The sequence below is a fragment of the Octopus bimaculoides genome, chromosome 19, assembly GCF_046866305.1.
Source record: "Octopus bimaculoides isolate indiv1 chromosome 19, ASM4686630v1, whole genome shotgun sequence".
Lineage (NCBI taxonomy): Eukaryota > Metazoa > Mollusca > Cephalopoda > Octopoda > Octopodidae > Octopus > Octopus bimaculoides.
In genome coordinates, this window is record NC_142946.1 from 52588753 (window position 1) to 52610926 (window position 22174).

Below are 22174 nucleotides of genomic sequence, written 5' to 3' on the forward strand. Positions count from 1 at the left end.
AGCTTTCAGCTGAATAAAGAACGAAATAAAAAAATGGAATAAACTTATACCTTAAAAAAATTAAAAAATGAACTACGCCAACGTTTTCTTTTTCTAATAAATTTTAAATGATTCCAATTTTTATTATACTCCTATTTGTTTATTTCATAGGAATTTATATTACAAGCAAACAACTTGTACTATTACACTGTGTTATCTGTTGGACTGGTTATTGTGGTTTTCATTTGTAAATATTTAAAGCAATATGAACAAAAGAAATAAAGTTTGATCATTAAGAAAATAATTGAAAATTAAGATTTTTCCTGAACAGGAAAATAGGAAGCTATAGTTTTTATGTCTGTCCTAAAGATATTAGAGATGAAAATGAAACAAAAAGACTTTAACTGGCAGAGGACTGATGTATCAAATAATAGTAGTAATGGTAATTTTTTGAAGAAAGGTTTATTTTATTTTAGCGTAAGCATTGAAGGACCAGACAGATTGTGGCCATGAATGTTCTATTCGAGGCCCTCCCTTTATTCAGGATAAAAAAATTAATAAGTTAAAATATTGATTGGAAGGAAAGCCCACTTTCTCCTTATCACTTTAGATATTCTTGGCAGTCACCATGATAGATCGCTGACCACAACATTAAAATTTTTTTTCTCCTTGTTTTTCTCCTTATTTCTTTCTGTTGAAGAGCGTAGCTTGAAACATTAAAGACTTTCTCTATTCCTGAGTGTTAAACTAATACATCCTTTTGTTGTTTATACCACCTGTCCTCGTCTGTTGTTTTTTTTCATAAATTCTCCCATATATATATATATATATATATATATATATATACACACACATACATACATACACACATATATTTTTCTCTGTTTTTCAGATCAGACTTCAATTATGGGATACAGCAGGTCAAGAAAGATTCAGAAGTTTAATTCCTAGCTATATTAGAGACTCTTCAGTTGCTGTGGTTGTATATGATATAACAAGTAAGTACTAAATAACCTTGACATTGATATTGCATTATTTGGAGGCTTTGCTGTCAACATATATAAATGGCATTGCTCTTAGACTGATGGAGGTGGATGGCGAGAAAAGAAACTCTTTCATTTGTTTTGTTTTTTTTCTGTCTCATGTTATTTGTAAATTTAATTTTTGGTAATTACTTCAACAATATTACAATTATTTTGTTTCCAGGATCAATAAATCAATACTTTTTTTTTTTTTACCATTAAGAGCTGTGTAATTTATGACACAACAGTGATGTATGAATTAAGATAATTTTAGTTTTGAATCGATTGTTTATTTATTACATCCAGTCTTCATTTCAGTTTTAACACCTAATTGGCTTTTAAGAGATTGTTTTACTAATGAAAAAGGCATGAAAGTTTCACTAAAGAGTTTGGTTCTTGCATCATAGTACAGTTATTATAACCATTAAAAAAAATACACATATACTTTTATTAATCACTTTTACCTCATTATTTTGTAATGATAATATGCATTTATATATTATTTAATTTTTCGTGTGTGTGCTTAACATTTACAGATGCTAATTCTTTTCAACAAACTTCCAAATGGATTGATGATGTACGAACAGAACGAGGTAGTGATGTAATAATTATGCTTGTAGGAAACAAAACAGATCTTTCAGAAAAGAGGTAAAAGATATTTTGAAATTCTTCATTTATTTTTCTTAATTTACATCTTGTCATGATCTAGAATGTTTTGATTTATGCAAAGCTTAACATTATATTACAAATACGATGCTAAACACAGTCGCCATTAATAAATTGTACTCTTCACGATTGTTGAGATTATATGTTGACTATCCTATATAATTTGAACTGATAACTGTGACTTGATCTAGTTTGGCAGGTGATTTTTCCTTCCCAATGAAATTCACTGATTGCATTCCAAACAAAGCCAGTTGTTAGTTCACTTGCTCTTAGCAGATTTGTCATTTTCTGATGCTGTCTCTCGCAGACTGGAATATATTTCTATAGCACATATACATGGGATGTTCAGCTACTGTGGTTGAAATAATTGTGTTAGATCTCTTCAAATTAGATGCGGCTGCTCACAAATGAATATAAGTATTCAACTGTCAAAGTAGATTTAAAGATATTTGATCTTTTGAATCTCTTGACAAATATCGTATCTAATAGAACCAGACCACTTGATGCATTCAAAAGATTTCCTGTAAAGATGAATTAGAACATATGTACTGGATGTAACTTGTTGTTTTCTAGTTTGCTCCCATTGGCACAATTTCATTTTCGTGTTGGTAATTTTTGTTTGTTTATCTATTTGTATTTTTATATTCCTAAACACACTTTATTTTAGACTAGGAAAAGATGCGATAAGAAGAGAAAAATCAATATATATATATATACATATATATATATATATATATATATATACATATATATATATATATATATACATATATATATATATATATATATATATATATACATATATATATATATATATATATATATATATATATATATATACAATAGGAGCAAGTGATACAGGTGATCTAAACTACAAGTACAGTTATTAGAAATTAAAAATAAAAGGCTTTATCTTTTGTGCAAAGTACAATAGAATAGCTGAAGAACTATCTATCTAACATATTTTGGCTCACTCTGTGATTACCTACATTTTAATGTGTTTGTCAGTTGCATCAGTAAAATATTATCTGTTTAAATAACTCCTTCAAAAATTGCAGTTTGCAAGTGTAAGCTACTCTAAAACTCCTGTGAAAGCTTATTAAAAAGCTATTGATTTTGCATAATAATAATAATAATAATCCTTTCTACTAAAGGCACAAAGCCTGAGATTTTGTGGGGAGAGAGCTAGTTAATTTCATTGACCCCAGTGCATAACTGGTACTTATTTTATTGACCTTGAAACAGTGAAAAGCAAGGTTGACCTTGACAGCATTTGAACACAGAACATAAGACCACAAGAAATTCCACTAAGCAAAGGGGAGAGTGGAATGGCAGAATTGTTAGGGCATCAGACAAAATTGACTCATTATTACATTCTGACTTCAAATCCTGCTCTGGTCTACTTTGTCTTTCATCTTTCCAGGGTCTATAAAATAAAGTACCAGTCAAGTACTGGATCAATGGTGTCAATAAAAACTCCACCTCACCTCTTAAAACAGCTAGCCTTGTGCCTAAGTTAGAAATGGATTTTGGCAATCCTTTTATTAATTCTGATATGCACACATCAGTCAAGCGGATAAGAAACAGAGTTTTCTTGTCATAGTGATTGAGTTTATGCCCTGCTCCAAATGTTGTCTCTCTAAATTTCACTTACCTAAAATTCACATGTATATTTGAAATTTCTAGCACTACTAGTATATATATATATATATATATGTAATAAACTTAGATTAGTTTTCTTTTGAGGCAGGGGATCTCAGATAACTGAAGCTTGCAGAATTTCAAACAGTCATTTTTTTTTTTTTTTTTCTATTAGACTACTTATTTCCATCTCAATAATTTAACATTTTCTCAGAAATGGTACAAGAATTTGAATGAAAGATAACTTGATGGGTTAAGCTATATAGACGTTTACCACCTTATTATGTATTATTGTGTAAGAAAAGTGAAAGTTTCACAGATATTTCTGCTGTTGACTGCAGCATGTGGAGAGTAAATCTAAGATTATGCAGAAAGGTTACATAAAATATAGAATTATCCTTAGGCTGTGGTAGCTAAAATATCATTTTTTTCTTCTTTCCATTTTTGACACAACTTGAAATAGCCTACCAAAGGATCTTAAAATGCATTTTTTGTGTAGCCTGATATAGATATGTGTGAACCATTGATGCATGTGTGTATGTATTTTCAAAATCTTATCTTGTACCATTTTGAATACAAACTTTATATAAATCTTATATTTTCAATATATTTGTTTTCTCCAACAGTATTTAGTTTTATCTGCAGGTGTTTTTAAAACTGAAAAAAAAAAATGATGTGCATTATTTAGTAAAAAAAAATTAGTAGTCTGTATCCTTGTCTATTTTTATTATTTTACATCCATTTTACTACTCTAGCTTCAGTTGAAAAGATCTGTAAATTTGCATATTTGTGTTCTTTTATTCTTTTAGTTATTTCAGTCAGTTGACTGTGGTCATGCTGGAGCACTGCTTTGAAGAGTTTTAGTCAAAAAAATCGACCACAGGATTTATTTTTAAGCCTATTTCTATTGATTTCTCATGCCAAACTGCTAAGTTACACGGACGTAAACATACCAACACCAGTTGCCAAGCAGTATGGGGGCACAAACACAGATATACACACACACACACACACACACACACACACACGTTGGGCTTCTTTCAGTTTCCATCTACCAAATCCCAAGACTGGTCGACCCAAGGTTATAGTAAAAGACACTTGCCCATGGTGCCACGCAGTGGGACTGAACCCAAAACATGTGGTTGAGAAGCAGGCTTCTTTCCACACAGCCACAATTGAATGCTTCTGTTTCCCTCTTTTTATATATTTACCTCTTGATCTATTGCTGTTATAAGAAAATGTGCAGAAACATGGTGGTAGTCTTTTGCCAGATCAGAATGTCATTCTATTAGTTTTTACTCATCTAAAGAACTGAGTTCACCATTAGAAACTAACTAAGAAGTACTCAGTTATCCATTATCTCTGCTGTTTATAGTAGTACTGAACTAATCCCTACAGTATTTATCTACCTTTCCATCAACAGGTTATTAATAGTAAAGTATCTCTATTCTGAATAATCCTTGTCAAATTATATTCAGTAATGATTCTTCATCCAGAGGACAGTAACCCTTATAATTCAATCAATTATATATCTGCTCCTAATTCTACAAATATTGATTCTACAAAATTTTCAGGACAAGTATTGTAGAGTTGGGTGCCTTGTATTTTCAGTTGAAGTTATGATTTTATTACTATTATTATTATAGCATTGCTTGCTGTTCTTTCCTCTAAATTCTTAAATTTCATGTATTATATATAACACAATGATAAATGCTGTACTTTTATTATAAAATGACAGCAATGGTCTATTAGGTTGTTTTGAAGGATAGTATTCTTTATTATGGAAATTATGTTAAGAAAAAATTCTTGAAAATACTTCATCTATAAATAATAGTAATTTATCATGGGGAAAAATAACCTGCAGCATTCATTTTTTTTTTTTTTTACTCTCCTTTTGAAGATTGTTGCTTGAAACTTATATCTGAAAAATATCATAAATTTAAACAGTCTCTATCTTTGACTAAAATTAAGATTGCAAACCATAAATTTCTAATCAATAATTCCAATAAATTTTTCAGATTAGGCAAAAGAATCACCACCTTTAACAAAGGTGAAGTGCAGAGGTGTAACCTTTTATTAAAAACCAACATTTCCCAATAACAATAGATTTCTTTTCTTTCTTCTACTCTATAAACAAACAGTACTCATTAGAATTATTTTTTTTACAGATTTTTAGATTCTAAATTTATAATAAATTTCCATGAGTGTTCTAGCATGACTATATATATTCCCCAAGAATAATTATCTGGGAAAGTATTTTCTTCTACTTTAGCTTTAATGAATCAAAAATATTCAATTCAAAAGAGAAAAAAAATTGTAATTATTTCTGTCATAGTTGTGAAGAATAAGGTTATTTTAATAAGAAATAAAATAAGTTGTGAGATGGCTGCCTTTCTGAAAAGCATTATTAATGAATGTAAAACAGTCAAACTCTTCCACATACTGAAGTATGCATACTTGCATAGAATGCAAGTTCTATGTAATATTGGTTTCAAATTTTAATATGAGGCCAGCAATTTCAGGGGAGGGGTAAGTCAATTACATTGACCCCAGTGCTCAAATAGTGCGTATTTTATTGACCCCCAAAAGGATGAAAGGCAAAGTCGACCTCAATGAAATTTGAACTCAGAATGTAAAGACAGATGAAACGCTGCTAAACAATCTGCCTGGTGTGCTAACAATTCTGCCAGCTCTCCACTTTAGTTCTATGGAATATTAATTAGTGATAAATTGTTTTGCTGTCCCTAATTAATTACATTCTATATTTCCAATAACGGCCAAGTTCATGCAGAAAGTAATAATTAACTTACATTGTTTACTTTCTTACTGTTCCGGAGTTCAAATCCTTATTTAGCTTCTTAGTAATTATCAGTATTCATTTGGGTTGTAAAAATTAACAGAAACTGCAAAAAGAAAAAAACCACATTTTACAAAAGAATAAAATCAGATGCACAGTAGCTCAAATATTTTCTGCCTTCTGTAATGGAATGAGAATGGGTACACATAGAATATAGCCTAACTTGTTAATGTATTAACTTATATGTAATTATTACTGTTACAGCTGTAGTGTGAGGCTTTCCTTTTTCTTTTTTTTAAATGTCAACTTAAGATCTAGTACAAGTCTTGCAAGTTACTTGATCCTGCTGGTGCTGGTGCCATGTAAAAATCACTCAGTTCACTTTGCAGGGTGGTTGGTGTTAGGAAAAGCATTCAGCTATTAAAAACCATGCCAAAACAGGCACTACAGCCTGGGGTAGTCTTGTACCCGGTCAGCCCCTGTCAAACCATCCAACCCTTGCCAGCATGGAAGGCAGATGTTAAACAATGACATACATACATAAAATATGCAAATTGGTAGCTTCTGAGTACTGGATTTGATGTGGATTGGCAACTTGTTTCACTGAGATTGGTTAAATGATGTAGACACCTGATGAAACCCCAGTAAGGATTGAACATCAATTAAGGCTATTCATCATTTTCTTAATCTACAGAGAAATAAGGAAATTTGACATGTTTGTACATCTTCCATATAAATTTGTGTGTGTGTGCAGAATGACAACAAATTAATATAACATCTTTGTGATTGACCTTTGTTTTACTTTTTTAATTTTATTTATTTATTTATCTATTTATTAAGGCAAGTCACAACAGAAGAAGGTGAACGGAAAGCAAAAGATTTAAGTGTGATGTTTATTGAAACTAGTGCAAAAGCAGGATATAATGTCAAACAGGTATGGAGTTCTTCCGTGTATTTACTAGAAACAAATCAGTCTTAATTGTTCTAACAACAAATTCATTTCCTAACCTCACAAACTGTCAGTTTCCTTTTCCTCACAAACTGTCAGTTTCCTTTCTTCACACTTTTAACCCACCATTGTTGTTGAATGTTCTTGCTGGAGAAAATTTATTTCTGATTGCACTTTAACTAATTCTTAATATTCAGTTGTTGCTTTTCAAATGTTAGTAATGTTCAGAGAGCTATTACTTCTGCTAGCAACAAAGAGATTCTTTCTCTGGGTTGATGGTAGATTGGAATACACTCAGTTAGGAAATGTAATGCTGCATAGCAGTGAATTCCAGACATTGATTACAAATGATCTGTAGAAGGCTGTGAAAGAAATGAACAAGTGTGTTCCAATGGATGTATAAGATTAGGGTGCATGATGGTGGAGGACAAATGAGTTGGTAAAAACTGGATGTAAGACAAATAGGATGTAGTGTACTAAAGAAAACTGAACTGGCACAGACATTTGATGTACATGGTGGATAGCAGTTGGTTGTAAAGAAATCAGAAAAGATCTGGTGTGAAAGGAATTTACTGAAGAGGAAGACAGGAGAAAATAGTGAAAACCTCATGAAAGAGATGATGTGAACTGCAACAGATGGCAAGATACTGTGCTGAAGAAGACCCATTCAACTTGAATGAGGGTATAAACTTGATGATGGTTATGTAGCTGTTGCTCTTCCTATCATTAGCATAAGCAATATTGTTTATTCGATGTCAATTTGAGCCTCTATCATCATTGCTTCAGTATTTCATTTTGAGTTCTAATTTTGAAATAGATTAAACCCTTATAAAGGATTCTCACCCCAAATTGCAGTCTGTGAATAAGTAGAAATATTCATGTTTGTTATCTTATAAAGTTTTTTTCTTAAACTTGGAGAAAATGAACAAGGAGAAAAAGAAATATCTACTGTTCTCTAATTTTGTAAAGTTTAGTCAGAATAGTAAAACACCTCAGGTCAGGATTGTGGGATGGAAGACTGGATACTTAAGAACATTTAGATCAATATTCCATTGAAGTGAGTTTAAATCCAGACTAGTTTTTTTTTTTCTTTCTTTTCTTAATATTTCAAAAATCAATAAATATACCTGATTCCAGTCGACTATACTCCTTTCTAAAATTTAGCCTTCTATCTAGCCAAACAAAATCAATATTTGACTTTGTTGTAAGTAAATTTAAGATCCATCTCCATCTTTCATGTTTTTCAGCTGTTCCGTCGAGTGGCTGCTGCATTACCTGGAATGGAGCAGGAAACCAAGAAACCAGGAGAAAGTATCCTTGCTTCAAATATTTTAGCAAAGCTTCAAATTATTATTGTTCATTTTTGTTTCACATGGACCACATATTCTAGCTTCCCTTTCCCTCCCTCCCCTCTTGCCTCTTCTTTTGCTTCTGTGTATCCTTGCTAAAATATAACTGCTTTCTATATAACTCTTTTTATCATCTTCACCTTGCATCAGTGGCTGATAGTTTTGTTCCCTCACCTGTTTTTCCCTCAACCACCAATGTTTTCTTGGAGCTGTTGTGATTTTACAATTCCATTCTCTTAACATATTTCATTTCCATTGCATGCTTTCTGTTCTTATTGTGTTCTTTTACATTTGTTTCATTTTTATTCACTTTTCCGTTGAGTTATTCATTTTTACCTTTTATGTATCATAATAAGAAAGAATCCATAATAGTTAACACACACACACACATGCTAAGCATTACCATCCATAATAGTTACAATGGTAAACCATTGTGACCACTGTTCTTAGTGTGTAAGCCTTCAACAGAAATTCAGGGCTTTTTTATTTAATTAATTTTTTTTTTTTTTTTTTTTTTGCTTAAAATTTATCCAACTTAATTTAATTCTTTAATCATTTCTTTTTGATCTCTGCTGTTTCCAAGTAACTTTTATATTTTCGTGGCTTTTTTCGTTTTTCTAAGAAGGTGTTAGTCTTTTGTTAAGGAATAATAGAACAGAATAATTTAAGATATCATCATTCATTCAATTGAACAGGAGATGTTAATCACTTTCATTAGCATAAGTTGACAAATAAGGCAACAAATGTATGCTATGTTCAAGATGGAAAGATATTTAATAACGCATTGTTCTAAAATTCATCTATTCTACATTAACACCTTGTGAAATCAATTCAATTTTGATAGAGGTTTCACTAAATAATACACCCACCTTCCTTCTCTCTTTCTCTCAGAGCCTTACAAATAGTCTATCTTATCCATTATGTGATCTGTTCACTAGTTGTTAATAATTATATTGCTATCAATACATCAAAGTGGTTTGAACTGTTTATTAAGAACCAATAAATTCTGAAAAACTTAAATGTCACAGGCTTAGATGCACTCCTTTTCACAATCAAGCCAAACCATCTCAGCACAAGATTTCCTTCTTTTCTATACATGTTGAACAATTCAAAAGAAACTCCAAGTTCGTGATGCCTAGCAAAATGCTTAGCGGCATTTTGTTTGACTTTACGGTTCTGAGTCCAAATGCTGCTGGGGTCGACTTTACCTTTCATCCTTTCAGGGTCAATAAATTAAGTACCAGTTAAGTATTATGGTCAGTGTGATTGACTTACCCCCTCCCTTCAAATTTCTGGCCTTGTACCTATAGTAGGAGGGATTATTATTGTTATTTTGTCTCTGGTCAGCCCTAACTGAGAAAACCTGTGATCAAAGACATTCCAGTCATGACCATCCTGGCTTTCTCTTGGTCATTATATAGCTAAGATTTACTTACTTAACCTCTTCATTTCCTATGGAGCACAGGCCACCAACAACTTGTCTCCACTGTTCTCAGTCAACTCTGGACTGTCTTTTCTGCTTCTCTCCAGTTGGATCTCTGATTTTCCAACCCTGCCTCAATATCCCACCTCCAACTATCTTATGGCTATCCTGTCTTCTGCCTCCTTTGTGGATTCCAGGCCAGTGTCTATGGTCTTAGGTCTGCTCAGTTAGGACTTATCTGTTGTGAGTCTCTGAACACTGATTGGTTCATTACTGTATTTAAGATATACATTGTCCACTCTGCTGGGTGGTCGGTATTAGGAAGGGTATCCAACTGTAAAAACCATGCCAAAACAGACAGAAGTCAGGTGCAGGCTCATGCCTGGCCAGTTCCTGTCCAACTGTTCCTGTCCAACCCATGCCAGCATGGAAGGTGGATGTTAAACAATGATGATGATGATGACATTGATAGTTAAGAGGAAGTGTAATGACAAATGAAATAGGAGATAGTGTACAAGTCCTTCATATTTGGTCAAAGTTGTTACCTGGCTTTGGTGTGCATAATTAGATCACTATAGTGATGGTATGGTATAATCTAATTGAAAAACCACAGAAGACCAAGTTGTTAGCCACAGAATTGAACATGTAGGTAACTCCATTGACCAACCAACTGAAATTCTCCTCCATCATTGAGAATCACTAGAGAAGCCATTTAATCCATTATTCTACACTAAACATGATTAACCTTTTGGTGGCCATATTTGTAATGAAATACCCTTCCTAAGGGTTTCAGATCTTGCAAAGTTGGAAAAATTTATTAAAATAATCTAAATCTGTCGTTATTAAACTAGTATTTGGAACACAACTTGCAAAAAATTCTTACATGAAATTATGATGATAGGGTTTTAAATATGAACTGTTTAAAATGGATGATTTTCTATTAAAAAAAAACCCAGTCTGATGCAGATTAGTATCAAATGTGCTAATAAATATTTATAAAAAGCATTAAAAAGTATTTTAAACTAAAAAGTAAAAAAAAATATTTTTATCAAAGATGTTTTTTTTGTTGTTTTTTTTGTCTTACAAAATCTCATTACCTCCTCTTCAACATCACTATACTCCTGCCTCTTCTTATTACTCATAGCATATAATCTGTGTTGCTTTCGTTTGGATGTTTCATTGTTTCAAAAAGCTATCCAAGTCAAATATGAAGCTATATTACATCAATATGTCTGGCTTGCTGAAGGTCAAGCAATTAGTTAGAATTTAAAGAACATTTCGCAATACTGTCTATTTCCAGGGTGTCTGAGTTGTGTAAGTGTTGCAGCTGAATGCCATTCCTGCTAAAATGAGTTTAGATAAGCCGATTTCTCTTGTTGAAGAGACATTTACTGTAGTTCTTATTATATTTTATTTCTCTTTATAAAGTAAGTTTTAGTAATGTGCAGATATACGTCTTCCTGTAATTTCTAAGCTGATTTACATGTGTTTTACCTGTTTGTATTGATGTTAATAGAGTACAGGTGCTCACACACACACACACTTTTAATCATACACATGTGTGTGTATATATATATATATGAAGGCTCATTGATTCATATACTGTCACCAGCATCTTTGGATTTAATGAGCTTGACAACTTAGTTATAAATAGCTACATCGTATTACTGTAAATGGAAAGCAAACCATGTATTTACTTTTACAAGGGAAAGGTTGACAGTGACTTCAAATTTTCTCTACTTGTTGGCTTCGTCAGATTGTCATGAGGAAACCAATGACTAGGGAAAATTTGAAGTCACCATCAACTTTTCCTTCTAAAAATAAATGTGATGCTCTACTACTTAAATGTATTGAGTGGTCATTCAATTAATGTGTGATTGCTTTTGTATATAACTATGCATAAAAATTACATAGATATATATATATATATGCACACACACAAACACATACCATGCAGGCATAGAAAACGGAGATTAAAGGATGATGATGATGATGATACATATACATACATGTGTGTGTGCATATGTATATATATTAATTGCTTTATCTGAGTGGTTGGCGTTAGGAAGGGCATCCAGCTGTAGAAACTCTGCCAAATTAGATTGGAGCCTGGTGTTGCCATCCGGTTTCACCAGTCCTCAGTCAAATCGTCCAACCCATGCTAGCATGGAAAGCGGACGTTAAACGATGATGATGATGCTGATATGTATATAAAAAATGTGAATAGATAGGGATAGCATATCCAGGCGGGTACCATTCAAGCACTTTACTAAATGGATATCTCGCAGTGTGGTTTACATTTACATCCAGTTTGTTCATCTGGTTAAGAAGCCTATGCAGCTTTATTCAAGATGTTGCCACTGTTGTAGTTTGAAGTCAACTAAAAGTATGAGGGTTCAGGTGGTATTATATTTGGTACGAGACAATAGTTTTTTTATATATATATATAGGAGTAGCTGTGTGGTAAGAAGCTTGCTTCTCAACCACATGGTTCTGGGTTCAGTCCCACTGTGTGACACCTTGGGCAAGTGTCTTCTACTGTAGCCATGGGCCGGCCAAAGCCTTGTGAGTGGATTTGGTAGACAGAAACTGGAAGAAGCCCATCGTGTATGTATATATATGTATATATTTATATAACCTAGCGGTTCAGCAAAAGAGACCAATTGAATAAGTAAGAAGCTTACAAAGAATAATTCCTGTGGTTGATTTATTCGACTAAAGGTGGTGCTCCAGCATGGCTGAAGTCAAATGACTAAAACAAGTAAAAGAATAAAAGAATACATACAGTTAACAGCTAAAATTTTGATATCAGCTTAATATACTTGTAAACATTAATCTGCAATTGAAAGCAAACAAATCCGATGATGGGATTAGAACCATGTATCTGAATGTTGTAAGTATAACCAGTTGCACATTTACTGAGTAAGCAATTGACGCATGGTTCAATTCTTATCAAGGAATTGTTTCTTCTTCGTTTCTTTTAGTTCCCAAATTGGTGTTTACAAATGTATATAGTGTCTGTGTATATATTCCAGTCAACTAAAGCAAAGCACATACTTTATCAAAGCCAAAGCAGGATTCAGAAATTAAATGAACTCTGCTTGTTATTGTCGTTGTCTGCTGTTGCATCTTAACCACTCGTTCCACTCGTTCCACTCTACCTTACAGAACAGTAACACTTGGCTGACAGTTTTTCAATCACTCGATTAAAACAAAAACCCAGATTAACAAGAATTGCGCTTTATTTTTATTTTTTGTAATTATTTCATTGTTGAATTTATTTTAATTCTCACCTCTTCTTGTTTTTGTTCTTTGCTTTGTTTTGATTTTGTTTTTTTTTTATTGGTGGGGGCAGGGTTAATGTTTTGTGAATTTTTTTTTTTTTTTTTTTTTTTTTTTTTTGAATTAATGATTCCCCTGCTACATTTGTTGCTGTCTTGTCTTGTGCTTGTGTTCATTTGCTGTGAAAAGCTTCCATATGTTCACACTCCCTTTAGGTTTCTTCAGTGAATGGTTATAATAGTTCTTTCTCCCTCCATTGTTGAATTCTCCCTCTTAATTTGATTGAAAACTACAATCTTCTGCTAACATTTGTGTGTGTGTGTGTATACAGAGAGATTCATGTGCGTGTGTGTATATATATATATATATATATATATACACACAAACATTTGCGTGTGTGTGTATATATATATATATATATATATATATATATATATATATGTCTGTCTTTGTGTCTATGCCTGTATACAATAGTATACATATATATAAAACAAACTTACTTTTTCTTCCTATCTTTCTCATGTAAATAAAAATCTTGTGTACGAAACCTATATTTTATGTTCCCATCCTACTTTGATATTAGTGTTACTTAGTAGTAGTCTGCTAGTTGTGTAGCAATGATAGACAGCGTGTATCACTGTTATTATGACTGGATGTTTCCAAACTAAGTCAGAGAAGGAAATGTTGCACTGATGAGACTGACAGGAGGAAGTCATCCTCACTCTGGGGACCTGGCCCGAATGCTTGCAACAGAACGGTGTCTGCTGAAAGCATTCAAGGGCCTGAATGGTTAAGATGCCAAACCAGGCAACAGGTCAAGTCTACCACTCAAAATTAATTCTGTCTTCGTTTCTTAATCCTAAATCAATTTGTCTTTTATATATATATATATATATATATATATAGACATATATATTCTTATGTGAGACATATTGATCAAAGGTTGTAAACAACTTGCTATAAAAGATATACACTGAATTGAAATTCTGCACTCTTAAACATTTATTTACTCTGTTCCACTGAGAATCTGATTAAATCTGGGTGGGTTGAATGTAAAAGTACAGGTCAAGTTTTCACGCCAGTAATAGGAATATATATAGTTTCTATACAAGCAGAAAAATATAGATAGTTTCTAGTGTTTCTTTACCTAAGGCACTAAGCTAATCTCATGTGTCATTACTGGTCATATTCTCATTGATTTTTCTCCTGTTCAGTTTTGCCTTGTAATCATTACAGCTAATTATAATTACTACAGGTTTTCTTTAAGGTTATTTCAATGTTAATTTTGTTTTCATGTTCAAGAGTAGAAATTATTGATTTATCAAGTTGTATGGTTATAATTTAAGTAGATAATTAAGAAAGTTACTCCTAGCCTACCTTTAAAAATTACATCTGTATATCCATATATATACATATATGTGCACGTGTGTGTATGTATATATGTATGTATACAGATGTGTATATATGTGTGCATGTGTATAAAATTTCCTATTTTTTAGCTCCCTTACAGCTACTAACAAGTGATATATTAGTGTTTTTTTTTTATATATATAATTTTGGTTTGATACATTTTGACTAAGGTTACTAAGTATAAAGTAGCAATCATTCTGACCATTAAAGGTCATGGTTTATTGAGGTACTCATTGTTGGACTGACTAGAATAATCTATCAGAATAGATCAACTCTCAGAATAGGCAAAGTATTTATAAAAGAAGATCCCACTTACAAAAGATAAACTATAGTAATATTGTCGGAAAGAGAAATTCTTCTTGATTACATATGTTGCACTGAAAATGTTGTGTATTTGAAGTGAACTTGTATAGCATCAAGCTTGTATATGACATTCTGTTAGGGAAATGTTCTTTGCTATTCCTGTATCTGTTTCATAGCATTGAATCTGTTTCATTTCTACATTGGTAGAATACAAAACGTCTTTAGGAATGTCAGTCTCAATGGGAGTAAAATGATCTGCACTTCGATCTCTTGCTTCATGCTTGTCTGCATTAGGGTGTTGTTGTTGTTGTTTTCTGTTAAAGAAAGTCAGAGTAATTTAAATAGAACTCTATATACTCTGATTACTGATAAGTTTTAATTTCCTGAAGGTGTATGATAGTTTATATGCTGTAGCTGTTATAACTTATTCAGAAAGAAAACTGAGAGCTTTTTATCTGTAAATATGAAACAGATATTTGTTATTTCTTCCACAGCTATCCTTCATATTCTTCACAAATATCCTGAAGCCATTTCTTCATCCATAAGAGACTTGCTAGTCATCTTGCTTCTCTGTATGATTAATGATCTAAATCTGATGGTTGATTTCTATAACTAAGAGTCCTGACAAGATCTGGAACTTAGAAATTCTTTGTACTAGTTTCCTATCATATTTTACTGCTTTTGCCATCTATATTCAAGCTGTTGTAGAATATTAAATTATATTCATCTAAGCTAGCCTCCATTACTGTCCAATGCAGCTGTTACAGACCGAACACAAAGAATTTATACATAAAGAATTCTTAATTCTTTTCAATTATCCATCATACATGCTATCTATTTTGGGTCTTTTGTTTTGTTTTTTTACCTTTGTTTGTCCTATATTTCTATGTTTTCTCTTTTGCTTGTATAAATTCTTTATTTAGACATTTTTAAAAGACTGAAGAATCTTATTCTGATATACTCTTTCATTTATGGACGTATATTGACTTTGTTTTCTGCCTCAGAGTTTGAATTGCTTTGAATATGTTAGTGGCTTTGATTCAACAACATAAATTTGATACTATTTGACATAACTATTCTTTTCAAATTGACTTTTTTTCAGCTGACTTGATATTTCATCTGGTAAATTCTCTAGACATCCCTTAGTTTGTTATAGAAATAAGTGTAAAAAATTAGTTGTCAGATGGTGTAATCAAATGTATAGTTTTTTCAGACACCAAAGGGAGATACACTCTATCACTTTTCATTTTACTTTGCTGCAGATTCTTTGACAATGTCACATTGTTATTGATTAATTAATTTATTTTACTTTGGCTCTGTTTCATTCTATTGTAACTATGCATGGCATCACTCTTATTTTATAGTTGAGAAGTTGGCAATAAGATCAATATCTTTTAGTAAAACATTTGCTCCAACAATTCATGCAAATGTCCAAATTTCTGGCACCATTTAAGCAATGGCAAAACTTTTAAAAGCAGTGAAGAACAAAGACTAAAATAAAAGCATGCGTTACATTAAGCAATTGTGTCTGTGTTTTAGATTCCTTAGTTAATTAATATTTTGTGAAATATCTTAATACTCTTTACACCTTCATTGTCTACAATGTTTCAGGAGCCAGTGGGGGAAGCATTTATGTGTTCTGTCATCTTACTTGAATAGCAGTCAAGTCTCCCTTACAATGTAATCCTAAACAACAAGATGCCTTTGGTCATAAGTTTACCGGATCAGGGCTGACTTATTCCGAAACAGCAACACTGTTTCAGCTAGGTATTTCATGTATTACTGTAATCAGATATTATGTGTTCAACACATATAAGAGAGATATCTAAAGACTGGAGAGCTACTCATTAAAATTTTGTGGGTATAATAAAACTCGGGTGTAAATAGTTGAGCATTTTTTTTTTTTTTTTTTCGTGTTACCAATAAGCAAAAAGATGATAATTACAGAATGCTGATTCTTGTATGAATGATTTACAAATTAAATCTCCTCAAAACAGCTGCTATGTCTGATTGTTTTGTCCTTTTATTTATTTTATTATTCCCGCCACCCTCACAGATCTCCTTTTTTGTTGTTGAAATAATTATTAACTTTGCACCGCTCATACCTTACCCCCCCTCTTTGTTCCTCCATTCCATCCATCAGTCCTTTATAGTTTGGCTTGTGTAACTTATTTGTATGCAGCTAATCTTCTTCACTCCATGCTATCTTGTTGCAACATTACATGTGTGTCATCAATAATTAGTTGTTTATCGTATTATAAACACTTCATACTACAACATATAATATGAATACTTGCTCTATTATATGTTTCTTTGTTTTTTTCTGTTTTCTATTATCTATTAATTCATTTCTAATTTTGTACACCACTTTGGACTAAGGCAAGTGTTTTATATCTGCTCCTTATATATATTTAATCACACACTCATATACATGCATACAATTTGTTCATGACAATGATACCTTTACTTTCACTAATTTCCTTTGGTTTGCAGACTGAAGTGAAAGGAGAGAAAAAAAAAAGTACTAAAATATGCCATAGCTGTTATCTTTTACTATTCTTGTGTTGTCTTATATTTGAGCAGTGTTTGTTACATTGCCATGTGTTACTATTACATCACTATAGTTTCTTAACAGCTTCTCCGTGGTTAACTTGATGCATTTTTAGGTGTTTTTAGCAAAACAGTGTAAATAATAATTATGATGATGATGATGATAATAGAAAAAAATGAGAAAACTGAAATTTTTACTTTTCGCTCCACTACATGTCGTCATTAACTTAATTCCCCCCCCCCCCAAAAAAAACCTGTTGGCAATTATCTTAACTAAACATTTCTTTTAGATTCAAAGTATGTCGATATCCCTGGTCGCAATGCCATTTCCTCAACCCTATTTGTGCTCATTGATTTACATAACGCTATATATGTGTATATATGTTTATGTGTACGTACATATGTGTGGGTGTATATATCGTTTTTTTCCATTACACACACAGCACATATACAAACACTGTCAAATACAACAGCTGGGATTGTTAATTCACCCTACATATCTTTGCTTCTCATTTATGGATTCTGGATTTGCAGATTATTTATGAATCTGTTTCCAATTGGTATACAATTGAAAGAAGGGGAAAGGATGCACACCATGCATACACACACACACACAGTGTCAGCTTTAAATTGTTATATGATAAGTGCTAACAAAACCTAACCTAAACTTGAAGACTTTTATGCAAATAATGCATATTCTATTAAATAAAAGCATCAAAATTTGCTACATTCAAATCTAATGTTCAAAATATACCCCACTCAGCTGCCACAAAGGTCCACAATCTTTTTGACCACTGACAAGCAAATTTTTTAAAACACACCCTTTATATATCAGAACAATGTAAAACATTCACAACGTATTTTAGTTTCACACACACACACACACACCAATAGTTGCAGGGATTGGTGTGTGATTAGAAGTTTGCTTCCCAATCATATGGTTTCAGGTTCAGTCCCACTGTGTAGCATCTTGGGTGAGTGGTGTCTTCTACTGTAGCCCTCTAACACACACAGACATATATATATATATACATGTAAGTGTATATGTGTGCTTATATTTGTATATGTGTGTATATATGCATGTGTGTGTAGATATATATGCGTTATTGTCCCCTTGCATTGACATTGTGTAATAGTTGTAAACCAGCATCACCATCATGCACCTTCATTTCCAATCTTCTGTGAAAACATGTCTTGCCATGAGAAAATATCACCTTACTTGAAAACAGGCAAGGATTGACAACAGGAAAAGCATCCAGTCATAGAAAATCTAACTTAACAAATTTTGTCCAACCCATATGGGCATGGAAAAATGGATGTTAAAACAATGTGGATTGTGTGAGAGAGAGTGAGACAGGCTCTCATACAGTTTCTGGTCATCAGATTTCACATATAAAGCATTGGTTAACCTAAGACTTTAGATGAAGACATTTACTGAAGGAGAATTTTTTTAGTCAAATGAATCGACCCCCAATACTTATTTTTTAAACCTGCTGCTTATTCTGTCGGTTTGTGCTAATGAACCGCTAAGTTATGGGGACATAAACACACCAGCAGCGGTAGCTGCCAGGCATTGGTGGAGTAAAGACACACAGATACAGATATATACACACGATGGGCTTCTTTTAGTTTCCATCTATCAAATTCACTCCTAAGGCTCTGTTGGTCCAAGGCTATAGTAGAAGTCACTTGCCTAAGATGCTACACAGTGGGACTGAACACAAAACCATGTGGTTGGGAAGCAAGCTTCTTACCACACAGCCACACCTGTATCTATCCACAGTCATAGATATATCCATAGAATGTTTTTCCAAAAGTATTTTAGGAATTACAGCTACATTGTTTGGCCTTAATGCTGTTCTATTATGATTATATATTACAGCTAAAAGTCTCATTTCTCAGTGAAACTGCTGGCCTTGTGTCAAAATTTGCAACCAATATTAAATTTCAAGTAAACAAAGAGAAAATATTAAAAAGTTTTCAAGATATTTCTTTTTCCTTTTCTGTCTTTTTTTTTTTAAACATATATATTTCTACTCCATGGTAAACAAAGTGGACAATCAAATGTTCTGGAGTCCATTGTTAATAAAAGAAGAATAAACTTCCTTTCTATCAAATTTTATAGAGTTGTATTAGACATGTCTGCACACCACAAAATAATAATTGTTTCTAGCATTGACACAAGGCTTGACATTGTGTGTGGTAGGCAAGTGGGGAGGGGAGAGTCAAATTAATCTCAGAATAATAACAACAACAATACCAACAGATGACTATGTTTCTCTAAAAGAAACAGAGAAACTTTCAAAATACAAAGATCTGGAAATAGAGGTAACTCGAATGTGGAGTCTAAAAACAGAAACAGCTCCCATCATAATAGGCGCATTAGGTATGATAAAAAAATATTCAGACAAATACATAACAAAAACACCAGGACTTAATAATATATATAACATACAGAGAATAGCACTACTAGGCACCACACACATCCTACATAAAACACTTATATACAATAGAAATAAGAGCAGCACAACAAACCACAGCACATACCCACGGCACACAGAGTTGCACTCGATGGTGCAGTGAAAGCTCATGATAAAATAAGACTACTGAATATTAGTAATAATAATAATCCTTTCTACTAAAGGAACAAGGCCTGAAATTTGGGGGAGGAAGTAAGTTGATTGCATCAACCCCTGTACTCAACTGGTCCTTATTTCATTGACCCTGAAAGGATGAAAGGCAAAGTCAACCTCAGCGGAATTTGAACTCAGAATATAAAGATAGACAAAATGTCACTAAGCATTTTGCCTGGTGTGCTAACGATTCTGCCAGCTTGCTGCCTTAATAATAATAATAATAATTCTCAGTAATAATGAGTTCTAACGTGTATCTATGAAAAAATTATTCATAGCTTAATTTTACCAAATATGGCATCAATATACTGAGATTGGAGGAGAGGGGGAATCAGTTTAAATACCTTTTTAAAATTAAATTTTTTATATTTTATGAAAGTTATTAAAGCAATGTTATTATTATGTGCAATTAGCTCATTATAGTAAACAATCTTATTTATAGATAGATCATTTAATGTAATTTATCTGTGTGTAAACAAAACAAATTTATCCTCCCAAAAAATGTGATATATACACATACAGAATTCAGTTTTTGAAAGTATAAAGTTTTGTTTTTTCTTTGTCCGTTAGTAATATGGAAGTATCAACTCCTTTAGACTATCAATTTCACATTGTGTAACATACATCTAAATATTATAGAATGATTTTTCTTAGCTTTCTTAGAAATTCCCTTAAAGAATCTTTAAGTACCTTACCTTGTCAGTGCTTGTGTGTGTGTGTGTGTGTGTTTATGAGAGAGATGAGAAAGAGAAAGTGTATGCAATAAAAATAGGAGGGTGATTTCTCATTAAGAAGTAGCATGCTAATTTGATGTGATCAAAGAAATCTACCTGTCTACAAACTGTCTATAATCTTGTTTAGTACTAAATGAAGAGAGTTGGGGGTAGGAGAGATAACATGTTGGTCATTGAAGAAATGTAATGTTTATCTGAGTAATGAGTTTGACTTTTTTGTGATTTTTGTTATCTGATAGTAAGTTTGTCACTGTTTACAAAAAAAAAAATTTTTAAAGCATACATTTGTATTGTTATAAATCAATTGGATGTTGTATTTCAGTTAACACAGATTGTTTTACATTGTAATTGTTTCCTTTCAAAATAATAATAATAAAAGAGCAATTAAAATACTGATTTCTTTTGATCAGGCACAAGTGAAATTTTGTACAAGTAGAATATAGAGGATTGAATGTGACACAAATATATATATATATATATATATATATATATATATATATAGTTGGTGCTTAATTTTTTGGACTTCAGAGAGGTAGAAGACAAAGTTGATTCATGCATAATTTGAACTTGGAACAGTCATATTTTAAAATAGTTACATTCAATGTCCAATTTTCTTTTTCTTTTTAATATCTTCCTGACCAACAGCAGCTGAAATATTATTACTATTATCAAGGATACTTGGCAAGATGTTACTACATAAATAAAAAGCATTAGATTTGCGAGCTTGATCAGATGTTTATAGTTTCAAGTCCAAATTTCACCATGTTCAGCTTTGTTTTTTACTTCTTGTTTTGGTTAAAAATCATTGAGAGCAATTGTCTTTAAGTGTTAAGTTTGATATAATAGTAAAACTCCATTTTTCTCTTCAGCTAGCTGTTAGTAATATGGGAGTCTTGTGTTGCTTCAAACCTTGTATAATCAAAGCATACCTTCCCTTATAATCAATCAGCACAGTTAAATTATGCGTTTGTCTGACAATGTTTAATCTCTTTTAGATGCAATTTATTTTATGCCATATTAGCAGCATGTGCATGTAATTGCTTCTTTCTGCAATAATTTAGTGATATATATTAGACATGTTGTTTGGACTGTGTCTACTGTAGGGGTGAACAGCTTGTAGATACTGGCAACAGAGCTGTTACTGTCTCTTGTTCATCAATTCATTTGGTTTGATATTGTCACCATGGAATCCACATTTAAACTAAGACAAGTGAAACCCTGTCACCACTATCCAGCAAATGTAGATACAGTCCAAAGAGCACCTTTAGCTTTTGTTGTGTTTCACTTTTGCAATAGCTTCTATGATCTGCAATTCATTAAATACATCTTCACTAATTCTGAGCTTTTTCAACTTTGTAAACTTGTGTGTTTGTGTTAATAGATGAAAGCAGCTTAATTAATAATGTAGTCAGGAGATTACTGAGTTGAACCAACAC

The 22174-nt window shown here is 32.2% G+C and overlaps 1 protein-coding gene and 1 long non-coding RNA gene across 4 annotated transcripts in view; one reads left to right on the forward strand and one right to left on the reverse strand.

The window, feature by feature from the left end:
• Positions 1-22174, forward strand: part of LOC106876560 (ras-related protein Rab6) — a 173100-nt gene that overhangs the window by 109592 nt on the left and 41334 nt on the right. For all 3 annotated transcript variants that reach the window (XR_016237450.1, XM_089337711.1, XM_089337710.1), the window contains 4 exons: positions 872-977; positions 1538-1649; positions 6946-7039; positions 8302-8365. Coding sequence is in view for 2 of the 3 variants with exons in the window: in XM_089337711.1 (XP_089193837.1) it covers positions 872-977; positions 1538-1649; positions 6946-7039; positions 8302-8365 (376 nt within the window). In the remaining variant the exon portion in view is untranslated. The remainder of the gene's footprint in view (positions 1-871; positions 978-1537; positions 1650-6945; positions 7040-8301; positions 8366-22174) is intronic.
• On the reverse strand, positions 2069-12749 carry LOC149131870 (uncharacterized). The gene is made up of 3 exons (XR_016237451.1): positions 12612-12749; positions 6119-6211; positions 2069-2188 (listed from the first exon to the last, which is right to left on the reverse strand). It is a non-coding gene; the product is annotated as an uncharacterized LOC149131870 (long non-coding RNA).